Source organism: Rhinatrema bivittatum, chromosome 9 (genome assembly GCF_901001135.1).
Source record: "Rhinatrema bivittatum chromosome 9, aRhiBiv1.1, whole genome shotgun sequence".
NCBI lineage: Eukaryota > Metazoa > Chordata > Amphibia > Gymnophiona > Rhinatrematidae > Rhinatrema > Rhinatrema bivittatum.
In genome coordinates, this window is record NC_042623.1 from 152,416,620 (window position 1) to 152,436,392 (window position 19,773).

General features: G+C 43.2%; 1 protein-coding gene across 6 annotated transcripts in view; it reads right to left on the minus strand.

The window, feature by feature from the left end:
• Positions 1 to 19,773, minus strand: part of DOCK10 (dedicator of cytokinesis 10) — a 401,455-nt gene that overhangs the window by 203,691 nt on the left and 177,991 nt on the right. For all 6 annotated transcript variants that reach the window (XR_003858608.1, XM_029615672.1, XM_029615673.1 and 3 more), the window contains exons 5-9: positions 13,429 to 13,501; positions 12,799 to 12,927; positions 12,406 to 12,540; positions 4,868 to 5,051; positions 470 to 555 (exon numbers count right to left, since the gene is read on the minus strand). Coding sequence is in view for 5 of the 6 variants with exons in the window: in XM_029615672.1 (XP_029471532.1) it covers positions 470 to 555; positions 4,868 to 5,051; positions 12,406 to 12,540; positions 12,799 to 12,927; positions 13,429 to 13,501 (607 nt within the window). In the remaining variant the exon portion in view is untranslated. The remainder of the gene's footprint in view (positions 1 to 469; positions 556 to 4,867; positions 5,052 to 12,405; positions 12,541 to 12,798; positions 12,928 to 13,428; positions 13,502 to 19,773) is intronic.

The window sequence follows — 19,773 nt, forward strand, 5'->3', positions numbered from 1 at the left end:
ACAATATGAAGAGAATAAATAATGAGATGGTCAAGAAGACGGAGTGCTAGAAAAGGACATTGGGTAAGTAAAGAGATTAGAGATGGGAAGAAGGAAAACCAGGCAAGGTACAGACGGAAAACTCTGAAATTCAAATTCAGTGTAGGCTGAGTGAGGGAGGTAATGGAAGAAAAGATACAGGTAACAGTGTAGGCTCGAGATTTTAATAATACCAGGGATCTGGGGGTTCTTGAATATTATTATTCCTGTTTAGAGTTAAATGTTCAGTTGTTAACAACTGAAAAACCCAATAAAGAAAGATTAAAAAATAAAAAATAATACCATGGACATGCAGAGCATGGTATGTCTATCTAGGGAAGACTTCAAAAAAATTATAGCAGCAAATTATTCTGGACATGAGTCTGAAATGTGAAAAATACTGCAGAAAAAAAGTCTCTACAATTCCAAGGAAATTACAAGCTTTGTATACCTTTGCAAGATCAGGATGCAAAGAATTCTCAGAAGCCTCCATTTCATCCTGGGAACAATCATAATTTATTGACGCCTCTGTGGGATCTAAGAACAAGTGACTTTCTATTATTCTCGGTACATCTTCCAGCATTAGACATGAAATCCCTCCATGTTTTCAGAATTATTCTCCAGCGTTCTCCTTACTTACTGTGCTTGCTCTGCACAACATCTGACTAAAATTCTCTGCTCAAGCTTACATCCGACATTTCAAGTTTACACTTACCTCCTTACAATCTGTTATTGCATTCACCAGGCAAAGCTGCTATATCCATCTGACAAATGGCCTTCTCTCCAACCCTCGATGTCCTTTGCCACATTCACCTCCCACCTCAAACTGCCTCTGCCTCCCTCCCCAGACTACCTTTATCCATGACATGTTCCCAAGGTTAGTCTTGAGCTCTCAATCAGACCTACCTAGTTAGGACACATGTATTATTGTACTGTATTTGTTAGTTTATGATGTTCAATTTGTCTTATTTTATTAGTTTTAATGCTTATTTTAATGTAATTTGCATGCATTTTATGTTTGTTTCCTTTGTAACTCACCTAGCATGGTTAGTCTGCTATAAACAGAAGATAAATATTTTAAAAATAACCAACTGTGTCATTCATCAAATGAGTTATGACGTTGTCAAGCTAGGGTGAGATAACAGTACAAAATTTCATCTTTGTGAGACTTTCTTCACTGCAAATGATGTCAAATCCTTCACCTAGGTGTACTGTGCTGTTCGTACATCTCACCTTACATGAGAAGCTGGCCCCTAAACCACCACCAACACCTCACCTCAATCTATTAGATGGCCCTCCTATAGAGATATAAATACTTGTACACGGTGAGGGCCTCCCCAGAGGCTCTCGCTCTCTCTCTCTCTCCCCCTCCCCCCTCAAAATGCAAAAATAGAAATTATCATGGGCTACAATAAGTTTACCAAACAATGTAAAGCGGTAATTCTAAAATTTCCCTAAACACACCCCTTTTTCTTATTGTGGGCGCTATCAATGTGTTAATAATGCATTTTGATGAATCTAGGGGTAAATAAATTATCAGAGCACAGTGCATTAATTTTCCATTTGACTATATGCATTTTAATTCTAAAATAGAACTCTTTCCCAAAAAAGGTTTAGTCATTTCAAATTCTAGAAACAAACAAGGACTTGAGTAGTTCTAATGAGAATAAGACATACTGGAACCAGAAGCAAAAATCAATGTGGCCTTACATGATAGGGTAAAAGTTAGAGATATGCAAACAGTTCAAAACCAAACTCAAACCAGATGGATTTCAGCCTGATGATGGAAATTTTAGATTTTCTCCAGATTCCCTGGGGAAAGCCATTAAAATTTTACTGGCAAATTTTGGAAACATTCTAAAGAATTCTGAAAAATCTAAAGGAAAGTCATAGCAGAGTGCTGTCAATATTTATTTTAGTTAAAATTTGTTATTAACTGTTTCTCCAGCTGAATCCAGTTGTTCAAAGCAGTGTACAAAGCCAAACTAGTGCCAAATAAAATTATACAAATAACAAAACACAAATACACAGACATTAAAACTAAGGCCAGCCTGCCAGTACCCAATCAGCACCCAAATACAGCCCATAATTCAAAATCCAAGTCCCTCTCTCCACCCCACTGCAGCCAACAGCCTATATAAAATTTATTTGGCAGGGATCCCATACAGAGCAAACTTCATCAAGGAAAATCACCCAAACCAAAATATTCTCTATCTAGTATGGGTGTGCATTCATTTGCAACGTATTGGCAATCCGCAATGTATATGCCATATTTGTTGTATTCGTGGGGGTCACGAAACATATGGCGAACCCCCACACATACAAGGTATCACTAATGAATAAACTCCCACCCTCCTGACCCCCCCCCCCCCAAGACTTGCCAATAGTCCCTGGTGGTCCAGCAGGGGTCCTGGAGCGATCTCCTGCACTCGGGCCGTCGGCTGCCAGTATTCAAAATGGCGCCAATAGCCTTTGCTCTTACTATGTCACAGGGGCTACGGTGCCATTGGTCGGCCCCTGTGACATAATAAGGCACACACACAACATATTACAGTAGTATGCAGTGCTACTACCAAATGCTAAACAACTGATTTAACACCTGAAAATCCAGAAATCTGCAAATTCAAACAAGCACACCCGGTGACCAGAGTCACATGAGATTCTGGAGGAAATGCTGCATTCAAACTTTCTCCCAAGCTGCATACTTCATCAGTAGAGTTGAACTAACTCAGGGTTTTCCTAATCTGTCTTGTGGAACCTACACCTAGTCAGGTTTTCAGGATATTCACAATGAATATGCATGAGAAAAATATGAATGTTATGACTTGTAAGGGTGTGAACCCTGGGCCGAGGTGAGAGGTGTCTCCGCCCACAGGGAGGAGCCCTGTGAGCTCATCATCGATAGGCGCGGTCTCAGTGGTGTCAGATACAGCTGTGGAAAAGAGTCTTTATTAAGAGACGAGAAAGGCACAGCCTGCGGAGCGGGAGGTGCAGTAAAAGTATAGTTCTGAACAGAGGGGTATACCTAAGGGTGATACCTCTGATGTGAAGATCCGGTAGTGGCCCGCAGAGCAGGGTACACCAGGAAGTCTCGCAGTAGTGTAGAAATACCTCAGACGTGCAGATCCGGTAGTGGCCTGCAGAGTGGGGTACACTAGAGACACCAGAGAGGTGTCTCAGTAGTGGCAATGAGATGGTAGTCCAAGGTGAGGGTCCTGCAGCAGTGGTGCGGTAATGACCTGCAGCACAGGGTGTACTGGAGTGGTTCCTCCTGGGATGATGTGGTAGTGGCCCGAGGCACGGGGTACACCGAAGAGGATCCCACAATGAGGCTTGGTGAAATCCATAGTAGTAAGGTACTCACAGGAGGTAGTTCCAGGAGAGGTCCCAGGGAGCGGGACAGATAGAAGTCCAAGGCAAGAAGGCCCTCCGAGGAGCGGATAGCCAGAGTCGAGGAAGGCCCCCCGAGGAGCAGGTACCCAGAGTGTTTCATGCCAAGTATAGAGTCTGGAACCGGAAGTCCAAGGATGGAGCGGAATTCAGTAACGAGGAAACTCCTTGCTAACTCGTCAAACCGAAGGGCCAGTCAGCTTAAGTACAACAGATGGATGACGTCATCCAGAGGGGATGCTCCCGAGGTTCCCGCCAAGACGTGTATAAAGGTGGCCCGTGTGCACGCGTGTGCGACTAGGTAATTCCTGAAACAAGATGGCGGTCGGCAGCGCCCTCGCCGTCCTGGGAACTCCAGATTGGTAGGAGGTTGTTGGCGGAGACTGCCATTCTTCCAAGAGATGACAAGGCAGCAAAGAAAGAGGTAAGCATTAGTGGTCGCAGCCGTCTGCGACCGACGGGCATAACAATGAATATACAGAGTCTCCAATATATTCATATTTATTTAATGCATATTCATTTTGGATAGCTGGGAACCTACTGCCTGTAGGGTCATCAGGACTGGTTAGGGAAATGCTGTGCTAACTTCTTCAAAATAGGTTCTTCAAATAAATAAAAATTTGCAAAAATGTATTTTGGATTTCACTGATTTGGAAAATTTTCTCTGGTGTTTTCTGAAATAACTTACCTCTCCTGCAAATTTTTGAGACTTCTTTTGAATTTTCTTCAAATCAACTGATAACAATTTGACAAATATCCCCAATGGATATTGGGGAAATCAGAAAATTCTGTCAAGCATATAAAAAGATTGAAATTCACCTGGCTGGAGGTGAATTTGAAACTGTTTGCGTATCTCTAGCTACCAAATACAATCTGGGTAACTGCAGAATATACTCAGGGCAAAATTGATCATTTCTTACTTTCCTGTACAGTATATACTGTTGCAATATGATATTTAGTCTCACACTGTGTTCAAAAGAAACTCGGCTGCTGCATTTTAATTACCTCTGAGTTAGAGCAACTATGTGCTACCCAATGGAAGGCAACAAGTCAAGCAAAATTATGTTTCCTGACACTTGAAGTCTGAATGTCTTTTATAATATGCAAAATTTCTACATAGGAGTTTTTATATTTTATCTTAAACTAGAAATATATTTTCCTAAATTTGAAATATACTTTCCACATAGTATCTTCATATTTAAAATATTTCTTAATTCAAAATAAAAGTATGGAATTGAAAGAAATATGGGAAATATAGGAATACAGCAGGGCAATGGAAAATATGACAGTTATTAAAAGAAGGAAACATTTTGGAAACCTGAGAATGAGCTACTACAAATTCAGAGCTGGCAGTGGCTAAATACAAACTCAGCACCTGTACCTGACACTCTGAAATAAAAATGCAGCTCTTGGATTTAACATCCTGTCATTGAGAAATACCAGCCCAGGTGTTTCTCACCAAGTTTAAGATCTATACTCTCTAAGCTTTTCCTCTCCGGGATTATCCCCTCGGGATTTATTTGCAGGATTTTGTTGAGAGTGGAAATCCAGTCGTCCATATCCTGCTCGTTTTCAGCTGCCAGCACAAAGTAGGTCAGATCATTCATTTTCAGCTCAAAGGCGTGCTTCCTAAGCTTGTTATTCTGCCATGCCAGAAAGAGAAAAAAAACACAGCAATGTCACTTTTTCGGCCATCTCTTTGGAAGGATGCATTCTTTAGAGCAGTGGGGTGGCTGGCATGGCCATTATTATTGCATATTAAAATCACCACCTGCTCTAGCCAACCCAAAATGCCAGTAACATTTTTGTAATCTGTGGAACTCCAAAGACTTGTTGGAAAATCAATTTATGCTATCCTGTGATTCTGTCCAGTTGCTATTTTGGTCTCTCAATGGACTTCACGACTACATGAAACCATATGGATTTAATCTGGATCTGAGCCACATTAGTGGTACAGTGTGCTGTAAGTCATCAATCAATTTTATGCCACTTTGTCACTTTTACATCTTGAAGAAATACTATGAAAACACTGCATTAACACTGGATAGAGGCCAATTTGCTAGAGTGGATCGACGTCTTTATTGTGCCTGTGTGTATATTTTTAATAGGCACTGCAATTGTTTTTTGTTCTGCTATGTATGACATCACTATTGTGCTGCTTATCTAATCCATGGCCACACTTTCATTTCTATTTTATAAATTATGGGCCGGATTTTAAAAGGGTTACGCGCTTAAGGTACGTGCGTAACCCTTTTAAAATGCCCCTGCGCGCCGAGCCTATGTAAAATAGGCTCGGCGGAGTGCGCAAGCCCCGGGATGCGCGCAAGTCCCGGGGCTTGCAAAGAGGGGCGGTCGGGGGTGTGGCCAGGGGGCGTGGCGTGGGCTCGGGGGCATGTTCGGGGGCATGTGGGCGGTTCGGGGGCGTGGTCGAGTGCCCCGACACAGCGGCCTGTGTCAGGGCCTGCCACGCCAGCAGACAGCCGGCGTGTGTAAGTTACTACTGCCCGGAGGCAGTAGTAACTTTTCGAATAAAGGTAGGGGAGGGGGTCTAGATAGGGCCGGGGGGGGGGGGGGGTTAGGTAGGGGAAGGGAGGGGAAGGTGCAGGGAGATGGAAGGAAAGTTCCCTCTGAGGCCGCTCCGATTTCGGAGCGGCCTCAGAGGGAACGGGCAGCGCGCGCAGGGCTCGGTGCGCGCAAGGTGCACAAACGTGTACCCCCTTGCGCGCGCCGACCCCAGCGTACTTTTGTTCACGCCTGGTGCGCAAACAAAAGTACGCGCGCGTGTAGATTTATAAAATCTACCACTATATTTTTATAGTGGCCTTGTGTTTTAAAATACAATTACTGATAATGGGGCAGATTTTTATTCTTACACGCGCGGGGTACATTCGTGTGTGCTACCCGGCACGCACAAATGTACACCCAATTTTATAACATGTGCGTGCTACCGCGCGCATGTTATAAAATCCAGGGTCGATGCGCGCAAGGGGGTGCACACTTGTGCACCTTGCACGCACCGATTCCAAGGTGAGCCCCGATGGCTTTCCCCGTTCCATCCAAGGGACTCCGAAATCGGAGCAGCCTTGGAGGGAACTTTTTTTCAGTCCCTCCCACCTTTCCTTCCCTTCCCCTATCTAACCCACCCCCAGCCCTAACTAAATCCCCCCCTACCTTTTCTTCAGGAGTTACTCCTGCCCGAGGCAGGCTGCGCCTGCAAGCCAGCTGCCGGCACGCCATGCCCCAGCACAGGCCACTGTGCCGGAGCACTCAGGACCGCCCCCAGACCACCGCCATGCCTCCAGCCCCGCCCCCGGACCACCCATTTTGGAAAGCCCCAGGACATACGCGCATCCCGGGGCTTGTGCGCACCGCCGAGCCTATGCAAAATAGGCTCGGCGCACGCAGGGGTAAGTTTTCAGGGGTTACGCGCGTAACCCTTTGAAAATCTACCCCAATATGTACATTTTTCAATCTTTTGTTGGTGTTAAAATATCATGTTTTGGGTAGAAAAATGCATGAAAGGTATTATGGCTGTGCTTGCAAAAAGAAATGTCATTTTGTTTGCTTTTAATTTTGTGTCATTTTTTAAAAATTTCATTTTGTTTCATTGTTACTTTAGGTTTTAAAGGGTGCTAATTGCAACATCATTTACCAAACGAGTAGGTGACGCTGAATGCTGCTGGCCAATTGAATCAGGGTTAAGGAGAAAGCTCTAGTTTGGGGCAATAGGTCAAAAGGGATACGCATAGCGTTGTTGGGATCCTATTTGGAGCTCCTTAGAGGCTTAATTTGATGACCTTTAAGCAAGTCAAATAGAATTTGCTAAGTACAAATTATGAAGGCAGCATTGCCCCTTTTTATTTTATTGTATCCACCTACATTGTCAGGTTTATGGACCATATGCAAGTTCCTTTTGCAACATATCTTCTCTTTTATTTCATTTAGGGGTAGATTTTATAAGGGTGCGCACGGGCGTACATGTGCGCGCGCTACCCGGTGTGCACACATGTATGACCGATTTTATAACTTATGCACTCAGTCGCGCGCAAGTTATAAAATCAGGGGTTGGCGCGTGCAAGGGGGTGCACAATTGTGCATCTTGCGTGCGCTGAGTGGCGCTGCCTTCCTCTATTCCCTTCCCCCCATCCCACCTTCACTTCCCTTCCCTTACCTCCCCTGCCCTTCCCCCCTACCTTTTTTATTTTCTTTTTGTTGTTTCAAAACTTACTTCAGCCCTGGAGCTGAAGTAAGTTGCACGTGCCGGCCAAATGCCGGCGCGCGATCCCTGGCACAGCGGCAAATGGACGATATGCCTGGAGCCTCTGACCCCACCCCCACCCTGCCCTCTTTTTGCCCCTTTAGTAAAGCCCCGGGACTTATACGTGTCCCGGGGCTTTACATGCGTTGCCGGGCCTTTTGAAAATAGGCCCGGCGCACATAAGCCCGGTTACATGCGTAAATCCTCTGGATCTACATGCGTAACCCTTTGAAAATACGGCCCTTAGTGTGTTTGCTCACTCTTCCACAATTTATTGTGCTATAAGCAAGTCAGACATTTTCAATTTCACTTTATTTATTTTATTTATTTATTTAAGCGTTTATTTTATACTGAGGTATAGCTAGCGGCCTTCACTCTGGTTTACAATTGCAACAACTTATTACATTTAACAGTATAACTTAAACAGAGAAACTTACAAATTACAAATGGTATCAACATTTATAACAGTGTATAACTTTGCCCTATTCATAAAAGCACAATGAGAAGCACTGCTTTGATATACACAGGAAGTGATCTGTATTGATAATGGGTGTATAGATTGTAAATTTGCTGGATTGTGCATTGGGAGTGGGAAAAATTTGCAGTAGATTGACCTACCATGTTTCAGAACAACACATTTTGTTCTTTTAAATTCTTTATAACTGACTGTGTATGATCTCCTTGGACCTTGCAGCAGAAGCTGTACCCCAACTGGAAGACTCCTAATCTGGGTCTGCAGTCAGTGTTTCTGCAGCACTGCAGTTCTTGACAATGGTCCCTTTACTGTTTCAGGGGGCACCCTGACAAAGGGTTTACATATATTTATAATTATTGTTTGATTTTATTTTATTTCACACAGAGCGGCTCACGTCATTAAGCAAATAATAAATATAAATCATAATTATAACCTTTTATGGCTACTGTATCCCTTTCAGGAGTTTAAGATGTCATGTATAGCTCCAGATTCACAAAAATTCAAAATTTATAGCAATTACTGTGTTTACATTTGTATTTTTTCTTGGTTACATTTTTTCCCTCTCAGTGTGTGTCTTCTTTGTTCCCTGGTTCTATTTTCCATTTTCTCTTCTTTTATGCTTGTCTCCTCCATTCTTAATTCATCTGACTCTCTCATCTGTCTCTCACATAACTTGCTTTAATCTAATTTCTTTCCATTTTTCTTCTCCCAGCTCTCTCCCTTCATTACCAATGCTTTACTTCTCTCTTTCCCCTCTTTCCCTCCCATCTGTCACGTTAACTCTCCAATGTCCATCCCTGCATCTCCCTACCTGTTCCCCCACCCTTCACCACCATTCATCTCTTTCTTCCTATTTCTCTCTCACCTCCTAGCCCTTCATCTCCCTCTTCCCTACCTAAAAGTCTTTTAGATCCCTCTACTAATCTTCCCCCACCACCCAGTATTCCATATCTCTTCTCTCTCTCTCTCCACTTTTCAGCACACCTCCCCAATCTTAATCTTGCTTTTCTCCCATGGCAAATGGAGAGGCCTAGCAGATCAACTACTGCTAGCATGGGAATAGTAGGATACCGGAGAGGCAACCGATGAGAGAACTAAAGCAGAGGCAGCAGCTGCTATGTAGGGTATTGAAAACACCCTACATCCACCCTCTCAGTGGATGCCTTCTCTGGGCAGGCTGCACTTCTAATTAAAAAGCCAAAATGGCAGGAAAATGGGAGTGTCAGGGAGCAAATAAGAAACTCCCTCAGAACACCTTAAAGGACTAGCTACTGCTATTTCTACTGCTCCTCCTTAACTCCCAACCCAGCGAGGGATTCTGGGCTAGGGTGGATCACTGCAAGCAGGAATAAGAGGCCAGGACCCGAGGAATGAGGGAGGGCCCCAAAGAGAGACGGAAGCCTCGAGATAATGAACTGTAAGTTACAATTGTTTTGTTGAACTGCACAAACCAGCTAAGTTGTTTTGTTTATTACTGTTCACCAATAATAAAGCTTATAAAGATTTTTGCCCAAGTCTGTTCTCTAGCAACTCCTGACCACTCAGCATCACAAGGAGAATAAAAAAAAGAAAGTTGCAGGGACAGGAAGTACAGCATTTTCCCTTGCTCCTTTCTTCTGTACAGCGGCAGTAACACCGAATCCATTTTACTTCTACAGATCAGAATGCAGCAGCCAGCAGCATGCCTAGGATCTCCTACTTGCGGTGGCCACTTTGTGCGGTGGGGCAGGTGGTTGCTTTCCATGATTCATCCTTCCCGCTCCCGTGCAGCGGCATCAGTCTGGTTGTGTACCCCTGAAAGGTTTCTACATACTCCTGGGGGTACATGTACCCCTGATTAAAAGTCACTGAACTAGATATATGATAGAAGCCAAGTTTTCAAAATGATTGGGAATGCTAAGCTCAACAAAAAATACCCCCTGCTGGATAAAGGTCTTACCACCCCCCCCCCCCCTCCAATTCTGCATGCCCTCTACACACACTTCCTCTCCCATCCAATCGAAAACAATGTCCTGTAGTGTGGTATGAGGTAAATTGCATCTTGTAAATCACCAAGCCAGATATTAATTGGATTGGTAATTTACAAGATGCAGTTCAATTCATTTAGTCTCAGTTCCACGGAATGCATGAAAATAAAATATGGAAAGAAACTCTGTCCCAGCAAGTCTCCGCTCTACTTCTGTGTCACAGTGAGGGCTGGTTTTTCCTTGTAATACAGCATCCCAAAAAGAAATCCATAAGGCCTGATTTTCAAAAGCATTTGCTTACTTAAAATTGGGTTTTACATGTGTAAATTCACTTTGCTGTTTTAAGTAGGCTTTTGAATATTGCTACAATATACTCCATTGAATTGTCCATAGGATTTATCTGCATAAGTGCACTTTACACAGATAAATGGCTTTTGAAAATTACTGCAACAGTAGGTACATTTACACATGTAAATCCTTTTGAAAATTACCCTCACAGTGTATAGGGCAATTTACCACCATATAATGACCACGCTCCTTAGTTGCTATTAAATAGCACTTTTCCAGGCTTAATTCCTTCAGGCAAGAGCCCTCCAGCTTGAATACTGCCTTAGGAGAGTTCCTCTTTCATTCTCATGCTTTCTCTGTGTTCAGGTGGCTTTCTGGACTCCTTCCTTCACACCAGTCTCTCCTAGGATCTTGCATTTCTGCACCCCACTAAGTTGCTTGTTTTCTGGGAACTGCTTCAGCAGGGTCGTTCCTCTCCACTTCCTTCTCCTCTCCATACGCTGGAACAAGAACTGTCCTAGGCTGCTCTGAACTGTTCTTTATGCACCAGTACCCTAAATAATCTCCTATGCTAGGCATCCAATTAGTCCATGCTGTATGACATCAGACCCTAGTTTGCTTTCTCCAGGTTTAGAGGTCATGCAGACACTCTGGCTGCTTGCACAGGCTCTATGATTCACTGGTTCAGGAAATGAGGATCTTATTGGCTCACAGCAAGTCACATGATGCTGACTCTAAACAGGTTAGAAGCTGCTCTCCATGGTCCTGAAATCAATGACTGTTACTTCTGAGTTCTCTGTGTGCAAGTCAGATATAATCAAAGTCTCACTGCTTCAAGTCCATTTATCTGACTGCACAGAGTCTGGAAGCAAATAAACATTCTATCTTAAGCATATTCCCTTCCTTTGATTATGCTTTTGGCTGAGAATTGCTTTACGTCTATCCAAACTCTAAAAAGCAGAGTAAGCTCATGAGAGAAGGAAAAACAAATCTGAACCCCTGTCACAAAAACATTTGCATTAAAAGTGCATGATAATACACTTTCCTGCAGCACATTTAACGCACTGCTCACTAAGCCTTATTTACTAAACTTCTCCCTATATACAGAGAATGGGGTGGGGGGAACCCTTAGTAAATCATGCCCTAAAGGCATTACTTCTTTTAGAAGACAATTTTCAAATTGCCCTTATAGAGCAGTTTTAAGATGCATCTTTAGGGAAATTTTCAAAAAGAAGCTACTCACGTTTCTCTTTGAAAATTAGCAAATTCAATGTATGCACATTCTTTGCAGGTACTATTTCTGCAGATAGCAGGGTGGAAGCTTTCCTCCCCCTGTCATGTGACTAAAGGTATGTGTGCTAAGGCGACTGCACATATTTTTAGCCACATTTGAGGAGGGCAATTTTCAGTCAGCCCATTTTTACCTGGGTAAATGCCTTTGAAAATTGCCCACCCCCATGAATAGCACATTAAGAGGAAGAAAGAGGCTTTTCGAGATGGTGTTGATCTGGTAACAGCTGTTGCCATAAGCACCTGACCTGGTATCTGTGTTTGATTTCTTTTCATTGTTTTCTTGTCACAATGAACACCAGAAAGGAGAGAGCCAGAATAAAACTCCTCTGAAACTCAGATGTTGCCATCAGGTTCCACTGATCAATATGTAGCATGCAGAGCAGAGACTACACTAGTGGATGCCTCAGCTGGAATGGTGACAAGACAATGCCCCAACCAAAATAGCCACTACTCTCTGCTTTGGTGTTCAACATCCTACCCCCATATACTTTGGCAAGGTAGTGAAAGTATCATCAAGTATATCACAGCTTCTGAGTTTATGGACCTGTGAGGGTAGATTTGAGAATTGCCCCCATAAAATATAATACACCAAACTTTGAAATCAAGTGCCTGACATGGATTGTGAAATACAGACATAAATTTTAAGCACAATATTCTTAAAAATCTCATCATGTACACTACAATTTTTGCACAATATAGGTTATAATTCAACTTACCTGTACAACTCCCGTACAAGAATCTAAAAAAATACATCCTTTTGGTTCTTTTGATATCTTCTCATCTTTGTAAAAATTCATTATATATGAATTATCTGACAGCTGTGTAAGCTGGAAGTATCGTTTCTTGAATGACTATGGTAAAAAGAACAAAACAGGTCCATAGTGCAGAAACTGCATTCACATCTTATTAATTTCCAACACAACTGCATCTTTGTAAAATTCATTGCCCTACAGTTCACAAAAGTGTCATTAATACTGCATTGCAAGTGTACACAAGTAGTATTTGTAGACGACACAGTTTACTGACTATGTGAATGCAAGCAAAACACTATTGTGCAGGGACTGTGGAGACAAAGTAAAATTAGCACAAACAGAGAAATACAGTCTTACCCGAACAGTAATGCTATTATATACAGTGCTGTTAAAATTCCCTTTATAAAGCCAACCAGATTTGAACGCTCCTGGCCCTCCTCCTCCTCCGCCACTGCCTCCTTTGGAAGATGAGCGTGATGCTGTATCCTGTGACAAAAAGGTAATTCATTTTGTACATTGTTTTTGTGCATTTAATACCAGACAAGATCCAGTATATTCTAGGGTTCTGTGTATCTTTTCTCTATTTTCAATACAGTACTGTATAGAGAATAATAAGGAAAGCCACTCTGCAATGCCAGAATAAAGGGACAGTATTTTGTATTAGATTAGATTTAATACATGGAACTGTACTATTCATCAAAGAAAGGCAGAAGAATCAATTTTGTTTTATCATTTTATGAGATTCAGCTGGACCTGGTTAAATTCATGAACAATAGCAAAGTAAATCTTTATTTAAAACCTTTAAGACAATGTAGTACATGTGATATGCAGGTTAAAATTAATTACCATTTAATGTATTTATTTATTTAAAATATTTATTTCCCATTTCTGTATTGTTCCACTCTGATGGATAACTGGCAATTAACTATAGGGATGAACCCAGTATAATACAATTCACTCCAATGGGAAAAGGTGTAATATACTCACTTCATCTTTATCGGCATCTTCATGGTCCACTTCAAAAGAATGGGAAGGCAATTTTTCAGGTCTATATTCATTTCTGTTATAAAAAAAATAAACATTTCACCTTCACAAGTTTCAATTTAATTCTTTAGCCTTTGTAACTTTAGGACAGGGATCAACAAACTTCCTAGAGATTCTGGGATGCTGGGCTCGATAGACCCTTGGTCTGACCCAGTATGGCACTTTCTGTGTTTTTTTATGGTCTTAAGCTAGAGCCTGCAGGCTGGATCTAGCTCATGGATCAAGTTTCACTTTGTTTTTTTTGTTTTTTTTTTTAATTTATTGCATTGCCGAAGCAAACACAGCAAGACTGCAGTGCAGAGGGGTTAAGATTCATGCGTGCCAACTCTTGCATGCACAAGAAAGGGCAGGAGAGCAAGCTGGCACTGTGCTGTTGCTTTCTGCAGGAAAGTGACTGCAGGTTGCAACCGTGGTGGCAGCAGCAACAGAAGAGAGACCCGGGCTTTGAGCAGTGTTTGATGAAGGAGAGAAACCCAGGTTTTGAAGGATGACAGCATGAAAAAGGCCCATGTCTGAATGACAGTGGTGGTATTAGAGAGATTGCTGGCTACCTCTTCCTCTCTGATCCCCAGTTTCCGGGAATTCCCTGCACCTCCACCCAGCAACCTTTTGCCATACCTGGAAACTTTTGAATTCCAGTCACCCTGAGATTACCGTGAATGAGGAAGGGGGGGTGGGCAGGGGCGAGGGACCGAATATGCACAAACTTATTCTCTCTCTCTCTCTCTCACACACACACATACACACACACACACACACACAGTAACACTCATATGTTCACGATCACTTTCCACACACACCCGCTCATCTTACATGCTCTCATTCCTTATTCTCTGACACATTCTCACATGCTCACTTACAGCTTTACTCCTCTCATTTTCCCACATACCTCTCTCACACACATGCTCACTCACTCACTTCTCTCCTTCTTACACACACACACACACACATGCCCACTCACCCTCACACCCATGTTCATTCACACTTTCACTTTCCCCCATGTACACACCCATTCACATATACACACACATGCCCCCTCACAGCTATATACAAACACACATGCACAAAACTCCCCTCACTGGCTAACTCTCCCCACCCTAAACCAGTAGGGGCAACCTCCTCCTGAGGCTGATAGGAAGACTCCTTCCAGCCAATAGCAGCAGCAGAAGCATCTTCTACTGCTGCTTCTGCTATTAGCCTCCTCCCTTCTTCCTGTTCCAACAGGCCAATCAGAGGCCTCCTCCCTCTCTTATCTAGGAGTGAATGTTGTGAGCCTGTAGATCGCTTGCCTCCAACGATCGAGGCATTTTGATTGTCACAAGGTTTGAACTCTGAAAGTTTTCCCGTACACAACCCACGGGATGTGGGCTGTAGGGTTTTGGGTGTTTTTTCCTGACCACTGCAGGGTCATAGGGCAAGGAAAAGGAAAGAGGCAACTGGCCCATGTAAGCCAATCAGACGTTTTCTAAGCTGGCTGCTTCACTAGCAAAGCAGCAGCAGGGCACCCAGAGGTCACAGCTGTTGGTCCAGGCAATTCCATTAGAATTCTGGAGTCTCCGGGTCAAATCCGGAGAGTTCCCAGGTATGCCTTTTGCCTACCAGCAGCATGAGAGGCCCAGCGAGAGCATCGGTAGTAATGTGAAGAGAGAGGCCTGGACCCCTCACTCTTGCTGAACTCTCCAATCTCTCCTACCAGGCTTAGATACTACTGTGCTTTCTGAGTTTGGAGGGGAGTGAGGAGAGTGTGGAAGGCATTAGCGAAGATGCTGGGAAGAGAGAAAAGAAAAGAGAGTGAAAGAGGAGATGCTGGAGGGAGAGGAGAAGGCAGAATGGGAGAGACTGGAAGGAGAGAGGGAATAATAGTAAAGAGATGCTGGAAGAGGTAGGAGGAGTAAGGCAGCCATCAAATAATGGGGATGGAGATGGTAAGGTAGAGGACAGATACCTTAAAAGAAGGGGAATAAGGCAGAGTGCAGATGCAGGAGAAGGCAAGGGATAGGATTCCAGGGGAGTAGCAGGGTTGCCAATTTATGAAAAATATATTATATTTACATATACTGCTGTGGCAACCAGAAAACCCTGCAAAAAAAGTAAAAAAATACACTTGAACCTCCATTAAGCCTATTGTTAACGCATGTTGGGTGTGGGTTTGGCCCTCAGAAAGCCATGCATAACTAATTTCAATTACAATATAGTAAAGCTCTAATGCTGAAAGAACAATAATTACCATCACTCAAACAATAACAACCCTACCTATGAAAAAGCAACACTGCAAATATAGCACCATAATACACCAATAGAGCTCCTATTAGGAAAACAGAACAAGCCAAGCTGCTACAAATCCCTACACAGAAATTACATGCCAGCAGAATACCTTACCTCGGTTCACATATGCAGAACACAGTCAGACCCTCACAAAATATAGAATAAAGAGACCAGAAAATATAAAAAAAATGTGTGCAGACAAAAAACTGCAACAATGGAAAAACAGAAGCATCATCATGCCTCATGAAATATCAAACAATAAAAGTAAGAAATATAAAACATCAATCACAATAGTAAAATCATACTAAGAAAAGGATTAATTCAAAAGAACTGACAAATAGAATATTCAATAATTAAACTTATAAAAATTGTTTAAAATTTCCCAGACATCTATAAAATATTTCAAAAGAGCAGATGCATCGAATAACACCCATATATGGTAAACTTTTGATTTGCAGTCATCCTGCGATTATCATGGATTAGCTGAGGGAGGAGGGAGGGGTATACAAACTTTTCCCTCTCTCTTTCTCTCCCTCATATTCACACACTAACTCACATATATTCATTTTTTTGCATATACATGCTCACATTCACAAACACACACACACACACACACACACACATACACACACACACACACACACACAATCTTCTCCCTCTCTGGAATGCACAAGTTGTAGCAGCCTCCAATTTCAGCCAATGGGACTACTTCTCTTTCCTCTTGGTGCTTGGGCCAACACTGCTCCTGCTCTTTCCCTCTCACTCGCTCTTCCTCTTTCTTTTCCCCCTTCTCTCTCAATCACCCATCCCATCCCTTCCCTTCCCTCTCACTCACTCCTCCTCCCTTCTCTTTCCTTGCCTATCACCCCTTCCCTCTCACTTACACTGCCTCCTTTCTCTTTCCTTCCGTTACTCATACCTCCTGCTCCCTTCCACGCACTTATCCTTATCCTATCCCTCCTTCTCACACCTCTCCTCACTCACTACTCCCTCTCTTTCCTTCTCCTCCCTTCCACTCACCTTCATCTCCTCTAGCATGCTGGGCATGCTATTTGGCACTATCATGGTTTGTTTCTTCTGCCCGTGGGGGAGGGAGGATGGGAAACCTATGGGTGAATCATCACCATGCTGCCCTTGTCTCTTGTCTTCTTTCTACAGGGGGTGGGAAATCCCATGGAAATGTCATCACCAAGCTACCACGGTTCTTCTCTTCTGCTTAGAAGGGGGGAGAACCCTGCAGGCATGTCATCACCGTATCACAATTGAAAAGCATGAGACGTCTCCTGATGTGTAAGTCTTTGCATGTCTACTTGTGGCATTCCCCAGAACTTATTGGCAGAAACCTTCTAAAAATGGTATTATCTTTCTCTGTCAAACATTATTGAAGTTATGAGACATTTTTTTGTTAGGGCTTTTATTTTTAAGCAAGAGTTTTAATTTGCCTGCTTTGGCAATTGTTGCGGAAGTAGACCCTTGGACTGAGGTGAGGTTGGTGCTACCCACAGGTCCTCACAGTCTGCAGGCGGAGCTGGCTAGAGGAAAGGCCCAACAGGAACTTCACCAATACAAACCCTCATTCCCCTTAGGTTGAGCACTCAGGTGATGGGGCTAGCTGGACTTAGGCTCAGGCCTCTGTGAAGAGATGAAACCATCGCAGAAAGTACTATTAGCCAGCAGGAATGGAATGGTCAATCCAGGCTGTGGTTGGGGAAGATGGAAGGCAGCAGACAGCAGAGACGATTGCAGGCAGATGTCAGGGGCAGGTGGAGTTCAACAAGACCAGGAGCAAGCAACAAGGCAGGCAGAAGTCCAGCATCATCGAGGAGAAGTCCAAAGTCAAGCCAGACATCCAAATGAAGACAAAGTCAGGAATCCAAACAGAGGTCCGCAGGGAAATCTATCCAAGGGGATAAGGCAAGGTGGAACAACAGAATGGAACACTGAAGATGGATGAGGGACCACAAGACAGGAACAAAGAAACTCCGAAGACACAGGAAGAAACCAGGAACATGAAGACAAGGCATTGGAATAAGAGCAAGAACCGAAACCAGGAATGAAGAGTTAATCAGCTACTCCAAAGAGTTTGACCTATTGCCAAGGCGTCTCAGGCAGGACAGAGCAGGCCTTATATATGGGAAGGCCTGTGATGTCATCCAAGGGTGCCCTGGTGGAATTCCTGCCGTGGGCTCTATAAATGTGCCTGAGGTGCACGCATACTTAGGGACATCCCACTCAGCTGAGCAGCATTCCTAGCGTGCATGTAAGGTCTGCATGGCATCAAACTGCATCTTTGCTTGGGGCCCAGCCGCAGTGTCGGTGGGCCCCTCCAACCCTGGACTGGAGGTAAAAGCGGCCAGTCTTGGGACAGACCTGCGACCAGCCAAATGCAACAGTACCCCCTCCTCTAAACCCCCTCCCAGGGGCTTGGGTTTCCTGGGGTGCAAAGCGTGGAATGCACATAGAAGAATTTTGTCCAGGATTTTCAAGGCAGGCTCCCATGTATTCTCCGAGCCATACCCCTCCTAGGAGATCAGGTACTCCACCTCTTGCTCCACGCTGAACATCCAAGATCTCCTTCACTTGGTAGATATGGTTCTCTTTGGTGGATACTTTCTGTGGTCTAGGCACCTTCTGGGAAGGACACATGAGGACTAGGGTCTTGAGGAGGGAGATGTGAAAAACATTATGGACTTCCAAGGAGGCAGCATAGTTGATAGGTAACGAGCCCCACTTGAAGGGAAACAGGGAAGCGCCCAATGTAAGGAGGAGCAAGCCTCATGGGGGGCATCCTGAGAAGGTGGGTACTCAGCCAAACCTTATCCCCAGGTTTAAATTGCGGTGCCAGCTGCTGGTGAACATCCATTGCCTTCTTGGATCTTTGAGCCACTTTTTGGATCATCTTCTCTGTACAAATCAAAAGTTTCTGGAGCTCTTGAGCGGTTAGTTGAGCTGCCAGGGAAGGAACAGTCAATGAGACTGGTAATGAAGGAGAAGGCTATCTCCTGTACACAATTTGGAATGGCGATGATCCCATGGCAGAACTAATATGGGAGTTATGGGAGAATTCCGCCTATGGGAGGAGGGTGGCCCAATTGTCCTGGCAATCATTTGCATAGGCCCTCAAGAAGCCTTTCAAGGTCCGGTTAGTCTGCTCTAACTGGCCATTAGCTTGTGGATGGTAGGCAGTGGCGTAATCTAATGTGATATTAAACGTCCGGCAAAGGGAGTGATAGTATTTGGCTGTAAACTGGCGCCAAGATCTGAGACGATATGGTTTATGGTTTATTTGTTTTTTTTATAAACCATCACATCAGTAATAAAACTATCACAATAGTGTACACTTACTAAAATAGAAATGCAATAATATAATAAATACAAATAATGATAGCTAAATAACTACTAAAATATCGGTAGCTTAGGATTAATCTAAAACAGGTCTAATACATTATTAAATCAGTGAATAAAATACACAAAGTTAAGGAAAAAACTAAAAGTAAATAAAAATAATACATTTAGAATATGAAATTTGCTGATTAATTATCATGACTCCGTATAGGCGCTTATAAATAGCGACATCTTTAAATCGGTTTTAAATTTCTTGATATCTGTTTGCAGTCGTAAATAAGGTGGTAAGGTATTCCACAGTTTGGGAACTGCGATGGAAATTGCTTTGTCTTGGGCCTCACTAAGTTTTGCTGATTTGATCGTTGGAATTGAAAGGAGACCCTTATTGCTAGATCGTAGGTCCCTTTGTGGTACATGTAGATGTATGGAATAATTTAGCCATTCTGTATTGTTTCCATATTTTATCTTATGGAGAATGCACGCTACTTTGTATTGCACCTGAAAGGTTATGGGTAGCCAATGTAATGAAATTAATACTGGTGTGATATGATCACATTTTTTTGTCACAGAAACTTGCAACGGTCTTATGGTGCTGTAGGAGAGTCCAAGCAATAGTGCATTGCAATAGTCTATGTTTGATAATATCAAGGATTGCAATACGGTTCTGAACTCCTTAGG